Source organism: Thermobia domestica, chromosome 5, assembly GCF_964235325.1.
Source record: "Thermobia domestica chromosome 5, izTheDome1.hap1.1, whole genome shotgun sequence".
Lineage (NCBI taxonomy): Eukaryota > Metazoa > Arthropoda > Insecta > Zygentoma > Lepismatidae > Thermobia > Thermobia domestica.
Genome location: NC_137458.1, coordinates 307,205,273 through 307,223,785, shown reverse-complemented (window position 1 = coordinate 307,223,785; position 18,513 = coordinate 307,205,273). Strand labels below are relative to the sequence as shown.

Below are 18,513 nucleotides of genomic sequence, written 5' to 3'. Positions count from 1 at the left end.
ATCATAAGTCAAAAATTTCTTTTCTCATTTTCTAAGCGTATGTTCAATATTTTTTGGCGGGCTTATTTTTCTACGTAGAAGATTGAAATTTTGCACAAACATTCAGTCCACGGAGTAGTATGTACCAGATTTTGTTCCGATGTCAGTGCTAAAACAGGGGGGAACCAGACGGGCAAAGGTGTAAAAAAAAAGGATTTTTTAATCCCAAAAATCCCGTTTTTCGTCATTTCCCCGCCTTACATACACGATAGGACCACGTGAGTCATACAGTCCGAAAGGCAGTTCCATTCTGAAGAGAACCACGGTCGAATTATTATCCTAGGGTAATTAGGGATGTCTCAGGGAATTTTTATCCAAATATACTTCTGTATAGGGTAAAAGTGAGGCATAGTAGGGAAATTTTTTCTGGCGGGCCTATTTTTTCACGTAGAAGATTGAAATTTTGCACAAACATTCCGTCCACAGAGTAGTATTTACCAGATTTTTTGTTCCAATGTCAGTGCTAAAACAGGGGGGAACCAGAGGGGAAAAGGGGTAAAAATAGGGATTTTTTACCCCAAAAATCCCGTTTTTCGTCATTTCCCCGCCTTACATACACAATAGGACCACGTGAGTCATACAGTCTGAAAGGCAGTTCCATTCTGAAGAGAACGACGGTCGAATTATTATCCTAGGGTAATTAGGGATGTCTCAGTGAATTTTCATCCAAATATACTTCTGTATAGGGTAAAAGTGGGGAATGGTAGGGAAATTATTTCTGGCGGGCCTATTTTTTCACGTAGAAGATTGAAATTTTGCAAAAACATTCAGTCCACCGAGTAGTATTTACCAGAAATTTTTTCGATTTCTGCGTAAAAACAGGGCGGTCCAGAGGGCAAAAGTTGAAAAAAGGGTAAATTTGCCCCAAAAAATCCCTTTTTTCAGGAATATCCCGCCTTAGATACATGATGGAGACATGTGAATGGTACCGCCTGAAAGACAGTTCTTTTCTGAAGAGAATGATTGGCGGATTATAATCCTAGGGTATTTAGGGATGTCTCAGGAATTTTTTCCCTGAGATCATAGTGTTTTATGGTACTTTGGGACATTGTGGGAATTTTTGATAAAAATTATCCCGCCCTTACTATTCAAGATAGAAACTTGAAATTTGGCACACACATTCAGTATACCAAGTACTATTTATCAGATCTTTTTTGATGGCTACGATCACACAAGAGGGGTCCAGTGGGGCCAAAGTTCGAGAAAAAAATTCCGAAATTTTCACTTTGACATTTTTTCCCGCTTCTGGTATATGGTATGAGCATGCAAGTGGTACCATTCGAAAGCCAGCTCTATTCTGAAGAGAATGAGGTATGAACCATGATCCTAGGATAAATAGTGACGATACAGTAGCTGCTTGACTGAAAGTCTCAAAAATAGCCCAAAAAGCCAGGATCCGGAAAGGGTTAAACCTAGTGCAATCGTTAGTGCTTCTAGAAAACACTAATAGTTTCGTTAGTGCTTCATTATTAGTGTAGATATGGCAAATTGTATGTGACGAAACTCACGTAAGAAAAACATTGGGAATTTTTATTGGGTCAAATTCCCACCAAATTCAAAAGTACAAGTGATATCTTCTAGTGCAATCGTTAGTGCTTCTTAGAACATCAACTCCCAATATTAGTGCTTCAATAGTTTTGACGCTAGAAGCGAAAAACTTTGGGGGGCAACTTCACTTTAGCTCCCCCCAGAAAGCACTAACGATTAAACCTAGTGCAATCGTTAGTGCTTAAAGAAAACACTAATAGCTTCGTTAGTGCTTCACTATTAGTTTGGCTTTGGCGAATTACATGTCATGTCGTAAGGAATACATGGGGAATTTTTCATTGTGACACACTCCCGACAAATTCAAAAGCGCTAATGATATCTTTTAATGCAATCGTTAGTGCTTCTTAGAATAACAAGTCGAAACATTAGTGCTGCAATAGTTTGGACGCTAGAAGCAAACAAACTTTTGGGCTGCAACTTCACGTTAGCCCCCCAGGAAACACTAACGATTAAACTTGGTGCAATCGTTAGTGCTTCCAGAAATCACTAATGGTTTTGTTTTGCTTTACTATTAGTGTAGATGTGCCCACTTATATGTCACAAAGATGTCCAAACTCACGAGGTCGGCGCTCACGTGTTCGAAACTTACGCTCACTCGACCTCAACCTTACGAAGTGAGCGTGAGATAAGGCTGGTGATGTGAGCGTGAGGTTGAGTGAGCTCTAGGAGGGACTGGTAAGGTGAGCGTGAGGTCAGACTGGTGATGCGCACGTGAGGTTGAGTGAGCGTGAGGTCAGGCTGGTTATTTGACCGTGAGGTCAGACTGATGATGTGAGCGTGAGGTTGAGTGAGGTTAGGTCAAAGTGGGCACCTCTGGTTACGAAACCCCCATAAATACATGGGGAATATTTCACTGGGACAAATTCCCGACAAATTCAAAAGCGCTAATGATATCTTTAATACAATCATTAGTGCTTCGTTAGTGCTTCCTAGAGCAGTGACTTTTAACACTAGTGCTGCAATAGTTTGGACACTAGAAGCAAAAAACTTTGAAGGACAAACGTGAAATTAGCCCCCCAGGAAGCACTAACAATCAAACCTAGTGCAATTGATAGTACATTGTTGGTGGTCCTAGAAAACACTAATAGTTTCGTTAGTGCTCCATTATTAGTGACGAAACTCACGTAAGAAAAACATTGGGAATTTTTCGTTGAGTTAAACTTTCGCCAAATTCAAAAGCACTAATGATCTCTTCCAGTACAATCGTTAATACTTCTTAGAGCACCAAATCCGAACATTAATGCTTTGTTAGTTTGTGTGCTATGAGCAAAAAGAAAAAAAAGGGAGCTAACTTCATGTTAGTTTCCTAGAAAGTACTAACGACAAAATCTAGTGCAATCCATAGTGCATCGTTAGAACTTGTAAAAAACAGTAATAATTTTGTTTGTTTCTCTATTAGTTTGTTTTGGGAGATGAATTTCATTGTTTCTAATTTTTTCGTATGAAAATGTAATCTTTTTTCCTTGGTTCATATATAAACAGTCATTTTATTATTTTTTCTTCTGCATTGTTTTACGATACGATAAAAATTAACTACAATCCTTTGCTAATTTTAGTATGTTTAATTCTGTTTGTTGAGTATGTAAAATGGTGTTTACGGGTTTCGGAACAACGTTAATTGATCTTTTACAATAGTATTATTTATTTGTGAACTTTAGGCTTCATGATTCAAAGTTGTATGCGAAGATGCAAGTGCTAACAAGATTGTAATTAAAACAAGGTGTCTTTACAGTTTATTAATGTAGAGTAATTAATTAATGTGAAGTAACTGTTATTGATTAACCTTTTTCTTGAACAATTCTTCTAAAGAGATTCCTGTTGTCACCCTGGTTACCCTAGCAGACATCTCCTACGTTAAATACAGTTTGTTAACAGGGTTACCAGCAACATACGAAATTTAATACCATACAGTGTTCTGCTAATTATTCAATATACACAAACCAAATGAATACAAAGAAGGCATACTTCAATAATTATAAATATATCTACTCAACGGTGATATGTATACACGACCCCAAAAGTGCATTACTACCTGCAATTCTCCTTTTCCTAAAATAGCAGGCAACCCAAACAGCTCGGCAAACCAAAAACTGCAAAGAAGAGAGAAATAAAAACTTTCTTATGGTAAACTTCAGTATGTGTACTGTCGCTGATTTGTGATAACAATCAGAAAAAGAAGTAAAAAGTAAATTACAGTAATAGTTTTCTCTTAATAGTTTTGTATTGAAGGGGAAACGGAAAACCTACTTTTATCTTAACATTTTCTTTCTTAAAATTTCTATTCTGGTTCACACCCTTCCCCCTCAACATTGAATACGGAAATGGAGAACTTATTTAGAATTTGATTATTGATTCCAGTATATTTCAAGCATCACTTCTCGGACCTAGGCCTGTGTTATGTTGATAACGCTATCGTCGATATCTATATTATCATATATCAACATTCGATATCGCAAATATATGGACATGAATATATCATTCTAAATTTTCGATATCGATATTCGGCGGGGGGGGGGGCGACGAGGTATAAGGAGCCCCTAAGACTTGTGATGGATGAAGAAATTAAAGTTACTTTTTACAATCATTATATCTTTATTACCACAAATTGCAATGTAAATACATCCACTTGCAAATTTGCAATATTATATGATATAATTTCTTAGACGCCAGAACTTTTCTGTTCCCTGAAAAAAAGAAACAAAAAATCAGGTTCAAAAGCAACTGCTTCGAACTTTGAACTAGAGTTTACCATAAGAAAATTTTTATTTTTCTCTTATTTGCAGTTTGTCACACTGATATATTTCTGACAAAATTGATGTTTAGTCCAACGCCTTTCGAAGTTGCGAACAACCCAACCGCCGAGCTGTTTGGGTTGCCTGCTATTTTAGGAAAAGGAGAATTGCAGGTAGTAATGCACTTTTGGGTTCGTGTATACATATCACCGATCAGTTGATACATTTATAATTATTGAAGTATGCCATCTTTGTATTTATTTGGTTTGTGTATATTGAATAATTAGTAGAACACTGTATGGTATTAAATTTCGTATGTTGCTGGTAACCCTGTTAACAAATTGTATTTAACGTAGGAGATGTCTGCTAGGGTAACCAGGGTGACAACAGGAATCTCTTTAGAAGAATTGTTAGGAAAAATATTAATCAATAACAGTTACTTCACATTAATTAATTACTCCACATTAATAGACTGTAAAGACACCTTGTTTTAATTACAGTCTTGTTAGCATTTTCATCTTCGTATACAACTTTGAATCATGAAGTCTAAAGTTCACAAATAAATAATACTATTGTAAAAGATCAATTAACGTTGTTCCGAAACCCGTAAACACCATTTTACATACTCAACAAACAGAATTAAACATACTAAAATTAGCAAAGGATTGTAGTTAATTTTTATCGTATCGTAAAACAATGCAGAAGATAAAATAATAAAATGACTGTTTATATATGAACCAAGGAAAAAAGATTACATTTTCATACGAAAAAATTAGAAACATAATGAAATTCATCTCCCAAAACAGAACTAATAGAGAAACAAACAAAATTATTACTGTTTTTTACAAGTTCTAACGATGCACTATGGATTGCACTAGATTTTGTCGTTAGTACTTTCTAGGAAACTAACATAAAGTTAGCTCCCTTTTTTTTCTTTTTGCTCATAGCATCCAAACTAATGAAGCATTAATGTTCGGATTTGGTGCTCTAAGAAGTATTGACGATTGCACTGGAAGAGATCATTAGTGCTTTTGAATTTGGCGAAAGTTTAACTCAACGAAAAATACCCAATGTTTTTCTTACGTGAGTTTCGTCACTAATAATGAAGCACTAACGAAACTATTAGTGTTTTCTAGGACCACCAACAATGTACTATCAATTGCACTAGGTTTGATTGTTAGTGCTTCCTGGGGGGCTAACTTCACGTTTGTCCTTCAAAGTTTTTGCTTCTAGTGTCCAAACTATTGCAGCACTAGTGTTAAAAGTCACTGCTCTAGGAAGCACTAATGATTGTATTAAAGATTGTATTAAAGATCATTAGCGCTTTTGAATTTGTCGGGAATTTGTCCCAGTGAAATATTCCCCATGTATTTATGGGGGTTTCGTAACCAGAGGTGCCCACTTTGACCTAACCTCACTCAACCTCACGCTCACATCACTAGTCTGACCTCACACTCAAATAACCAGGCAGACCTCACGCTCACTCAACCTCACGTTCGCATCACCAGTCTGACCTCACGCTTACATCAACAGTCTGACCTCACGCTCACCTCACCAGTCTCACCTACAGCTCACTCAACCTCACGCTCACATCACCAGCCTTATCTCACGCTCACTTCGTAAGATTGAGGTCGAGTGAGCGTAAGTTTCGAACTCGTGAGCGCCGACCTCGTGAGTTTGGACATCTTTGTGACATATAAGTGGGCACATCTACACTAATAGTAAAGCAAAACAAAACCATTAGTGATTTCTGGAAGCACTAACGATTGCACCAGGTTTAATCGTCAAGCTGGCCCGCCATCAAAAATTCATTTTTTTCGAAATTGGTGGGAGTACAAATTCTAATTTTAGTGGTAAAAATTGGTACATATTGGGTACAAATTTTTGGTACCGTTTTTGTTCGAATTGGAAAGACAAATAAATTGTGCGGGCCAGCTTGACGTCAAGCTGACCCGCCATCAGAAATTCAATTTTTTCGAAATTGGTGGGGGTACAAATTCTAAGTTTAGTGGTGCAAATTGGTACATATTGGGTACAAATTTTTGGTACCGTTTTTGTTCGAATTGGAAAGAAAAATAAATTGTGCGGGCCAGCTTGACGTCAAGCTGGCCCGCCATCAAAAATTCATTTTTTTCGAAATTGGTGGGGGTACAAATTCTAATTTTAGTGGTACAAATTGGTACATATTGGGTACAAATTTTTGGTACTGTTTTAGTTTGAATATGAAATTTGTGCGGGCCAGCTTGACGGACGTATATTGGGAGTTGATGTTCTAAGAAGCACTAACGATTGCACTAGAAGATATCACTTGTACTTTTGAATTTGGTGGGAATTTGACCCAATAAAAAATTCCCAATGTTTTTCTTACGTGAGTTTCGTCACATACAATTTGCCATATCTACACTAATAATGAAGCATTAACGAAATTATTAGTGTTTTCTAGAAGCACTAACGATGCACTAGGTTTAATCGTTAGTGCTTTCTGGGAGAGCTAAAGTGAAGTTGCCCCTCAAAGTTTTCTGCTTCTTGCGTCCAAACTATTGAAGCACCAATGTTGGGAGTTCGTGTTCTCAGAAGCACTAACGATTGCACTAGAAGAGGTCACTAGCGCGTTTGAATTTGTTGGGAATTTGAGCCAATTAACAATTCCCCATGTATTCCTTACGGGAATTTCGTGACATATAACTGGCCATAGCCACACTATATGTGAAGCACAAGCACTAACGATGCACTAACGATTGCACTAGGTTTAATCGTTAAGCTTTCTGGGGGGAGCTAAAGTGAAGTTGCCCCCCAAAGTTTTTTGCTTCTAGCGTCAAAACTATTGAAGCACTAATATTGGGAGTTGATGTTCTAAGAAGCACTAACGACTGCAGTAGAAGATATCATTAGCGCTTTTGAATTTGATGGGAATTTGACCCAATAAAAAATTCCCAATGATTTTTTTACGCGAGTTTCGTCACATACAATTTGCCATATCTACACTAATAATGAAACACTAGCGAAATTATTAGTGTTTTCTAGAAGCACTAACGATGCACTAGGTTTAATCGTTAGTGCTTTCTGGGAGAGCTAAAGTGAAGTTGCCCCTCAAAGTTTTCTGCTTCTTGCGTCCAAACTATTGAAGCACTAATGTTGGGGGTTCGTGTTCTCAGAAGCACTAACGATTGCACTAGAAGAGGTCACTAGCGCTTTTGAATTTGTTGGGAATTTGAGCCAATTAATAATTCCCCACGTATTCCTTAAGGGAATTTCGTGACATATAACTGGCCATAGTCACACTAATTTTGAAGCACTAACGAAATTATTAGTGTTTTCTGGAAGCACTAACGATTGTACTAGGTTTAATCGTTAGTGCTTTCTGGGGGGGGGGGCTAACGTGAAGTTCGCCAACAAAGATTTTTGCTTTTAGCGTCCAAACCATTGAAGCACTAATGTTGGGAGTTGGTGTTCTAAGAAGCACTAACGAAGCAGTAACGATTGCACGAGAAGAGGTCATTAGCACTTTTGAATTTGCCGGGAATTTGTCACAATTAAAAATTCCCCATGTATTTCTTATGGGAATTTCGTGACATATAACTGGCCATAGCGACACTAATTGTGAAGCACTAACGAAACTATCAGTGTTTTCTGGAAGCACTAACGATTGCACTAGGTTTAATCGTTAGTGCTTTCTGGGCGGGGGGGCTAACGTGAAATTAACCCCCCAAAGTTTTTTGCTTCTAGTGTCCAAACTATTGAAGCACCAATGTTGGGAGTTGGTGTTCTAAGAAGCACTAACGATTGCACTAGAAGAGATCATTAGTGCCTCAATGGGGGGAAACTTCTCGGACGTATTGGCCATATCTACACTAATATTGAAGCATTAACGAAACTATTAGTGTTTTCTGGAAGCACTAACGATGCACTAACGATTGCACTAGGTTTAATCGTTAGTGCTTTCTGGGGGGCTAACGTGAAGTTGGCCGCCCCCATAGTTTTTTGCTTCTAGCGTCCAAACTATTGAAGCACTAATGTTGGGAGTTGGTATTCTAAGAAGCACTAACAAAGCGCTAACCATTGCACTAGAAGAGATAATTAGCGCTTTTGAATTTGGCGGGAATTTGACCATATTAAAAATTGCCCATGTATTCCTTATGGGCTTTTCGTGACATGTAATTGGCCATATCTACACTAATATTGAAGGAGTAACGAAACTATTAGTGTTTTCTGGAAGCACTAACAATTGCACTAGGTTTAATCGTTAGTGCTTTCCTGAGGTGGGGGGCTAACGTGTAGTTGGGCGCCCCCAAAATTTTTTGCTTCTAGCGTCCAAACTATTGAAGCACTGATGTTGGGAGTTGGTGTTCTAAGAAGCACTAACGATTGCACTAGAAGAGGTCATTACGCTTTTGAATTTGGCGGGAATTTGACCATATTAAAAATTCCCCATATATTCCTATGGGCTTTTCGTGACATGTAATTGGTCATATCTGCACTAACATTGAAGCACTAACGAAACTATTAGTGTTTTCTGGAAGCACTAACGATTGCACTAGGTTTAATCGTTAGTGCTTTCTGGGCGGGGGGGCTAACGTGAAGATGGCCGCCCCCAAAATTTTTTGCTTCTAGCGTCCATACTATTGAAGCACTAATGTTGGGAGTTGGTTTTCTAAGAAGCACTAATGATTGCACTAGAAGAGATCATTAGTGTATCAATGGGGTGGGGGTGGGGGGCAATTTCTCGGACGTCATTTTGGTACTTTATTGGATGGCATTTAGTACCTCCCCCTAAGCTGTGCAACACATACTTCATGCATTTTGTGACATTTAGGGTTTTTCCACTTTCCTCAAGTATGCTGCTGATGTGCCTGCTCGCTATGTACCCTCCTCTTTCTTCTCGCTCGCGTGCCCTGCTGCGCTGTTGCCCTGATTCAGTTAGATAGCTGTCATGCTTTTAATGCTCATCAAGCACAAGTTTGTCTTTGTTTTATGCACTTGTTTTTATGCCGTACGTCCAGACTGTATTTCGAGTAATAATCACTGTAAAGTAAGCTGGTGTCACATCCTACTATTTTGCGGGAGAAAGTAAATCATATTCAACTTCTTCGATTTTCCCGTGGTCCTAGAATACAGCAGCAAAGATATAAGTAGTGAGGAAGATCCTCTTTTATTGTATGTTTTCTGCTAAAACAAATAAAAAGCTCATACCTAACCTGGAACTGCAAGAAATGTTTGAAAATTTGGTAGAACCGTCTGCCCGGGTAATGGTATACAAAAAAATGAAAAAAAAAAAAAAAACCTTTGTTTTATGTACCACGCTAATGCAGAATTCGCTTAAGTAGACCGCGATAATTAGAAATCAATGAAATGGGAATGAAGAAAGTGGGAGGAACAGGAGAACCACGAGAACACCGACACACAGAATGTTTGTCCACCACGAAGTTCGCTTGGCGTGAGCTGTGATGGAACCAAGGACTGGATGCACCAGAGATGAATGTTAACCACTGAGCCCAGTAGCCCCGAAAATACAAAAAAAAATAATTCCTTAAAAGGAAGTGAATATGCAATGAATTTACAATATCTGCACCCATTTTTGGTTAAAATCCAGTACAACACATGCCACATTTGGGTGTCGGAAATTTTCGGATCCATTCAGTCACGCTGTATTTTACATAAGGCTGTATATATGGAGCACCCAAAATGTAAAAATGTACAAGAATTGGTGACAAATCTATAATCAATAATAAATTAATCACTACCATATGGAGATAGAAGCTACATAAGATTTGTTTGTGTGGTATCGATCACTTGTGTCTTTGTGTACAGGTAATCTATTATGCCGGGCCACTTCAAAAATGTAATGATCAACTTACATGGAGGAATCTCCAATACGTAACTATTTCTTGCGAAGCACCAGTATTGATCTTTACTTATAAAATTCCCGAATGCATGCAACTGCTTTATCAATCTGAACCACGTATTATATACAGAATACAACCTTACCTTTCTCGCTCAACTAATTCTTTTGTTTTTAATTGTTTGTAGTCATTAGAGTATGACCCACAAATCTCCTCAACCACTATTTTTGTTAGCGGTTCTTTATTACTTTCAGAAGCAGGATCTTCTACTCGAATTTCTGGTTTCACTGTATCGATGTTTAATTTCACATCGGAAGAATGCATTACTACATTCTTATCCATTATTTGCTCTTCTTCCGATGATAATATTAATTCTTTGTTGTCAGTCATCAGTTCATATGTCCACCCATTCCCTTCGAGTAAATCCTCCTGATTGAGGTCATTCTCTATTTCTTCTTTGAAGATCATTTCCATCTTAATAGACGCCTCGTCAGACATTACGACTTCAAATTTAATATGAATTTGCAACTGAGCTCGATACTTTCAATTTATTTTATACTGGCAGTGTTAATCAAGTGACTTATAAGAACGTTGGTAGAAGCAACTTAATATTTGCAATCAAAAATACGCTCAGATTTTAATAAAACAGAATAATTGCTGTCTGAAAACACCATATTTAGTCACCTTCGTTCAGCGTTGCCAGACCGATCAATTGGAAATAAGAATAAGAATAAGAATAAGAATTATTTATTGTCGTTAAACAACATGATGTTGTAATAGACAACGTCAAAATTTAAGTTTGCGTAAATATAATATTTACAATTTTAATTAATCAATACAATATTTTATATTTTACCTAGTACTACTTTTCTATTCTAATACTGAAATTTCTTCCGTAAATTCTGAAATACTATATATACACTTTTCTAAGAGCCACTTTTTACAAAAACATTTAAAATTTTTAATCTCCATTTCTCTCACTCTAGGTGGCAATAGATTATACAATTTCATCCCTATATATTTATAACTATTTTGAGTTTTGCACAGCCGTACATGGGGAATATTTATTTCATTTTTGCGCCTTGTATTGTGTGAGTGAACACTACTTCGAGTAACATAATTTGTACAGTTTTCTTTGATATAAATAAGGCACGATAATATGTACATGGACGGGATGGTCATTATTTCAAAATCCTTGAAAAAATGTCTACATGATTCTCTCTCTGGAATTCCTGTTATCGTCCTTATCGCTCTTTTTTGCCACTTAAATACTGTTTGTGCTCCGGAAGAATTACCCCATAATAGTATGCCATGCGACAGATGAGAGTGAAAGAAAGCATAATATGCAGTGATTAATAGACTTTTACTTACAGATATTTTCAATTTACGTAACACATATACTGCCCTTGATAATTTTTTACAAAGTTGCATAGTATGCACATTCCAGTTTAATTTCGTATCTAAGTATATCCCTAATAGATTAACTGAGGAGCATTCTTATGTATCAGTTGTGAAGCTGCTGAGATGAAAGTATAACTTCTCTGTTTTATTATGGTTCAAATTTAATTTATTGTGAAACAGCCAATCAGTAGATTTATCTATTGCTTTATCGAAATAGAAAAGATTCGAACATAAAAAAACAGGAGAAAGCAGTAGACAAATAAAGTTGCAGCATTTCAGTGCAAATCCAGGGGGTCTAAAAAATATTCTATTATTAAGGGGACAGTGAACAAATCAAGCGGTCCAGAATTCATTATCGCTTTAATTAAAAAATAATAAAACAATACATACAAATCATAAATTTTAATTTTAATTACTTGAAAATAAGTTTCATAAAGAAAAGGTTTTCCGCTGATTAGGTAACCTTTTCGAGATAGAAAGACTGTCATACAGCCTTTTATATTAATAATGTTTGATACACACGTGTGTGAAGTAAGACGTAGAAAGAGCAAAGTTGGTTGGGAAAATATCATACACCTAGTATAGCAATATAATCCAGTCACATATAATCGTAACATAAGACGATTTTTCAATGACGATCGTGGAGAAGAGATCTAAGCTACTCATCCAACCAGGAGTAAAACTGGTTCTGAAATGGAAGGGTGACGCATGACGTCATACCGCCGCCATTAATATCTTTACTTACTGTAATTTTTTAGGAAGTGCGGGACGCCATAGATATATTTTGGAAGTGGCGAAGAACGTCCTCTCAGCATGCTCCTACTTTTACCCTGCTTTCAACCCAAGTCTCAATCTAAACAACACTTACTCATAAATCTTACAGTAAGTCATAAAGATTGCCAACCATAATGCATATAGAAGAAGGCGTATAGTTGTATCCTTGTATTCATATTATATACATCAAGGCTCTATTAACTATATGCTTTACAGAGCTTTGTGTATGCATACAGAGAAATTTCTTCTTTTTATGTAAGGAAAAAATGAAAATTCAATACTAATAACAAAATATTTCTTTGAATTCTCGAAGTAAGGAAAAAAGCAGGAGACTGTTACCTTTTCATTTTCTTTCACAGTAGATCAGTAGAACGTTGAAAAAGTAGATCTCCTGCAAAATCAGTAGCTCTAGCAACGCTGCCTTCGTTCTCCGATACAGTGTTTACCGTTCAGTTGGAAAAGGAGGAGAATCAATTATTGAAGAAGAATAAGAATAAGAGGACAGCAGTAGATATAATATAGTGACTGCATTTAAGTGCAAATCCAGAGCTAGTAAAAATTTTGCCATTATTAAGGGGATAGTGGTCAAAACAATCTGTCTAGAATTCACTAGTACTTTCATTTCAAAATGAAACAATACATCCAAAACATAAATTTGAATTTTAATTACTTCAAAATAAGTTTCATAAAGAAAATGTTTTCCGACGATTAGGTAATCTTTTTGAGGTAGAAAGACCTTAATGCCGTACTGTATATTATTAATGTTTGATACACATGTCTGTAAAGTAAGACGTAGTGATAGAGCAAAGTGGGGTGGGAAATTGCCTTATCACGCACCTAGGAATAGTATAGCTAAATAATAGTCACACGTGATCATGATGTAATACGATTTTTCGCTGACAATCGTGGAGAGGCAATCTAAACTATGACTGTATGTTGTTTGTGTCCTACAGTTTTTATGAGGTCTTAGGCGTTTATGATAGTACGGGATTTAATCCTCTATATCCTAAACGTTTACTTTAGGCTTTAATATCGATTCAGGGATTTAACCAAAGCCGATCATATAGCCACTGGACAGAATGGTTCAGAGTTCGGGTCAGAACATTTTGGGTAATTGACATAAAGGGTGATTCTAATCGAATTCCCAATGCCGTTACAATTTTATAATGCGAAAATTATTATGTTGTATAAGCATTAATTATTTATGCTGAAAAGAAAATAAATTAATTATTTTATACTCTAGCAAACAAATTTAAATCATGGTGATAATTTAATTAAATTATGATGAAAGGATACGTGCAATTATAATTTCTTGATTTTAAATAATAACACTGAAACTTCACTAATACAATATAAATCAAACATTGACACTTTGATTTGAATTATTAAGTATAATAATTGAATTTAACAATTGGCCCAATTATATTCGCTTGAGCGCGGAAGACGCGGGCCACCGATTGAACTTAACTACATTGTACGTTTTTATTATTTCAAACATTTGATTTTCACCCACTTTAATGCTACAGAAAGATAATGTCTGGTGGTTCCAGGGAGATGCATTTAAAGTTGGAGGGACGAATCTCCTCACTACCCATTTTATCTTGTTTCGGGTGGTCTTAAATTTTTTTATTGCTCAGCTTGCCGTCAAGAAACTTTACAGTAACTATTACGAAAAAATGTTTTAAACTTATATTTTGTTTTCTCGGCAACATTTTCGTCGAAATCTAAGCACAAAATATTTAGTGTCACTTCATCGTTGCACTATTTAACTTTTGATGGGCTAAACAGTGTAATTGAATGCATTACATATTTAATGTAGTTCGCGCATTATTGTCCATCTACATTTTTTTATTAAATCACTGCGTGGTTACATGCCGTTATAACACCAAAAGCAATCGTCAGACTGACTTGGCTTTTCTCCCCGTCTCTCCATGCTTCGACCAAGCACAGGGGCTTGTAATGCTACCTGTTTATGTTAGATCTAAAAATAAGTATGACAATCTATAGGCAGGAACTTTGGCAGACGAAGTTTGCTCCCTATGCCGAATTGTAGCATCTTATTTGGAGACGAGAGGGTCCAACAGGACTTCCGCAGCAGACGCGCCGCACACACACATATGCATGTCTGTATGCTGAGAGAAAAATTCTTAAAAGTGCATTTATACGAGGTACACTTAAAAAGATGAAATATGCTTCATTAATATTCGATGAGCTAGACCATATAGGCACTTGACAAGACGTTTGCTTTGAGGGGACTGAAAAACAGAACCCTGCGACACTGATCACTAGACTAGTATCACCAAGTTTCTTCCACTGGTCTTCAAAGGGTTAACTTTCATGAAATTTTCTTATGATGATACGGCGAAAATTTTTTAAAGTCTATTTGGAAATATGGCGAGGAAAACGTGGGCCATGAAAGACGAATGTTGGACTATGGTTGGGCCATAATTTTAATAAAGTTTATTGATGTCTTTTATTATATTAATATTTGTTGTGTTAGAATGCTTAAGTGCTACAATTTCAAACACATCAAAATATAAACAATGTTATTACTATTTTCTTTCAAAATAATATATTTGATGATTTGAGTAACTAATTAAGGTCACTGTTTACCATTAAACACAAAAATATTATACTTATAAGTATACTGAATAGTTATTGTAACATAAAACATTTACTAGAGCAGTGCCTTGTACTTTCACGCTTCATATGAATTAATTTTATTACTATTATAAGGAAGCATTCATATTCAATATTTACTTTCATCGAAAGCAATTTCGAACACATTGGAAAACTAACTGCATGCGCAAATGTTATAGTCTAAGGAGAATATGCAAAGTAGGGATGGTATCGAGACGAGACGAGACTTTGTGCAGTCTGGGTCTCGTCTTGGTTGATAAATAGCTGTCTCGTCTCGAGTCAAAAATCGCCGTCTCGATCTCGTCTCGGTCAACATATGCTTGTCTCGATCTCGGTCTCGAGGACCAAATCTCGGTCTTATCTCGAAAGTCTCAAATAAATTGTGAGAAATTTAAATTCTGAAAGTATTATTATCGTACAGTGTGTCGTTTCCGCTTCTTATTTTTTGCCTTCATTCTTGACAATTATGGCATGATGTACCTCTTTATAGATAATTTGCTAGCTCTAATGCTTTCCATGCTTGTGTTCCAGGTTCAACCGTCAGTGGGTATTATATCTGGGATACAACCTTAGTAGTAACCCATATTTCATTTTTAGCAATAGACTTTGTCTCATATAGCCGCAGCACTGCCTTTACAATTAAGTTCTAGTAAATTAAATTAAATTAAGTGCAGATTTCAGGAGAAAACGAGGATAATATGCTTTGTGTTGGGAACACCGTGACGAGATGGTGGTGTCAATCGTAATACTGGGTGCAACACCCTTATTTTCTATGGTGATGTCCGTCAGTAAGTGAGAGCGGTGATTACTGTTTTTACAGGAGTAATTGGTGCTCTCAGTGACGTGCGTCGCCACATGAAATAAGGGTGTTAAAACTAGTATTACGAATGGCATCACCGTCTTGTCATGGTGTTCCCAACAGAAAGCATTTTATCCTCGTTTTCTTCTTATATCTGGACTTGGCTTTTTCCACTGTAGTTAAAAGGTATGGATCGAGATTGAGGCGGTCAATGATCAAACTAAAGCAAGTGAAATGTAATTAGGGTGTAATTAGAACATTTAATTAATCACGGTTTTCATCTAAAGTGTATACCAGACCTAAGATATGTAATTAGGGTGTAATTAGAACATTTAATTAAGCACAGTTTTCATCTAAAGTGTATACCAGGCCTAAGAAATACAGGATACAACTAGTGATAATGGGGAGTTTCATGTTACGTTTAATTTCAGTTAAAATTTGCATTTACATGTATTGCTGGAATGAAAACTGTGACAACATTATAAGTAGCCTAAACACTATGAAAGACGTAGTCTTTTGAGAACATTCTTGCACCATAAGACAAATTACGAGTAACTTTAAATATTTTGCTGTTTAGGTATGTTATTTGGACTATATTTAGTAATTTGTTTAAATTCTCAACACTGTTTAAAATAATGAACTACGACCTGTTACAATTAAAACCACCATAAACTATTGATGTAATGTTATAGAAGCAAAGTAAAGCAACAATAATTATAAAAATTTATCACAAATATGTCATTTTAAGCAGTATGACAATCTACTCATTTATTTGGTATCTCTGAAACGGTTTGAAATAACAATTGTAAATGGAATTATGATCATTTAAGTGTTTTGGAAGCATCTACATGATGAGATGTGATGTGTCAGCATGTTCTCGAAGTAAAGTCTGTAGAAAAAGAAATTCTTTATTTATTGTAACTTTGTTCCTTCATTCATTCGAAATACATTATACCATAATCATAGTATTTGACGCTAAGATACAATTGATGAACAATATGTTCCTTTCCAAAATAGATTTTCAATTTCTTGCTTAGTTCTTTTTCGAATTTCGCATACTTCCTGATCTACCTTTAAAGCTTTTTTGACGTCTAGCAATGTAAATTAATCTTTTCTGTATTTGAATTGACATTCTACTATTAGATATTTTGTTTCACTCCAAATTTTCTGCATTTTATGCAAAACAGGTATTATTTTTTATTTTCAAACATGATGATTGATTTGTTAATGCCAAAGTAACAAAAGTAAATGACACTAGAAAGACGCAACAATTTGTTTTAATAAAGGATACAATTAGGGTTGCCCTTATGCAATTTTACCAAACGTCTCTGTTCGGGCGCCATCTTATGACTGCAGGTTGTTTGAGTCCTACAGTTTTTATGAGGGCTTAGGCCTTTATGATAGTACGGGATTTAATCCTCTGTATTCTAAAGGTCTCCTTTAGGCTTTAATAGCGGTTTAGAATTTTAATTAATGCCAATTACATAGCCACTGGATAGTATGGTTTAAGTTTGTGTTGGAATATTTTGGGGGAATTAACATAAAGACTGATTTTAATTCTATTTTTAATGCCGATACAATTCAATAATGCGAAAATTATTATCTTATATAGGCATTAATTATTTATGGTGGAGAGAAAAGTAAATTAATTATTTTAAATTCCAACATACAAATTTAAATCACGGTGATAATTTAAATAAATTATGATAAAAGTATTAGTGCAATTATATTTTTTGATTTTAATTAATAACAAATTTCACTAACACGAAATAAATTACACTGACATTTTAATTTAAAATATTAAATATAATAATAAAATTTAACACTTGGCCAAATTATCTTCGCTTTAAGCGCAAAAGACGCGATAGTCGCCGAAGCACCGATTAAACTTTACTACATTCTGCGTTTTTATTATTTCACACTTTAGCTTTTTACCCACTTTAATACTACAGAAAAAATATTTCTGGTGGTTCGAGGGAAATGCACTTAACGTTGGTGGAGCAAATCTGCTTACTTTTCATTTGATTTTCTTTCGGGTGCTCTTAAAAATTTCTTATTGCGCAGCTAGTTCCTTGCTCTCTAAACGACTTTATAAGTAACCTTAACAGACAAATGTTTTAAACTAATATTTTGTCTTCTCGGGAACATTTTTGTCATAATCAATGCACAAAATATTTGGTGTTACTTTATCGTTATACCATTTAACTTTTAATACGCTAAACAGTGTAATTGAATGCATTTCATATTTAACAAAGTTCGTGCATTGTTCATCTATATTTTTTATTTGAACACTGCGGGGTTATATGGTGTTATTACACCAAAGGCAATCGTCAAACTAACTTAAGTTTTTCCCCCATCTCTTCGTTCTTTTCCCAAGCAAAGGGACTTACAATGCTACCTGTTAATGTTAAAGCTAAAAATAGCTATGACAACCTATAGGCAAAAATTTGGAAAACGAAGTTTGCTTTTTGTGTTAAATTTTAGCACTTTATTTTACACGTAGCACTATATTTAGCACTTTATTGTACACACAAATATCCATATTCATCTATTTGCTAAAAATTTAAGAGTGCTTTTATATAGGGTATACTTAAAAAGTTTAAATTTTTTATTAATATTTAATAAGCTAAACTATATAATTACATAAATATTTAACAAAACGTTTGTTTTAAGGAAATTAAAAACAAACAAAACCCTGCAACACTAATCACTTTATTATTGTCACCAAGTTCTTTAGGTG

General features: G+C 35.5%; 2 protein-coding genes across 2 annotated transcripts in view; both read right to left on the bottom strand.

The window, feature by feature from the left end:
- Window positions 1-10,848, bottom strand: part of LOC145686771 (uncharacterized) — a 31,596-nt gene extending 20,748 nt beyond the window's left edge. Inside the window, exon 1 of the mRNA XM_081760425.1 lies at window positions 10,305-10,848. Within this exon, the coding sequence (XP_081616551.1) occupies window positions 10,305-10,657 (353 nt within the window). The 5' untranslated portion in view covers window positions 10,658-10,848. The remainder of the gene's footprint in view (window positions 1-10,304) is intronic.
- LOC145686773 (uncharacterized) overlaps window positions 1-18,513 on the bottom strand; it is a 453,410-nt gene that overhangs the window by 383,675 nt on the left and 51,222 nt on the right. The window lies entirely within an intron of this gene.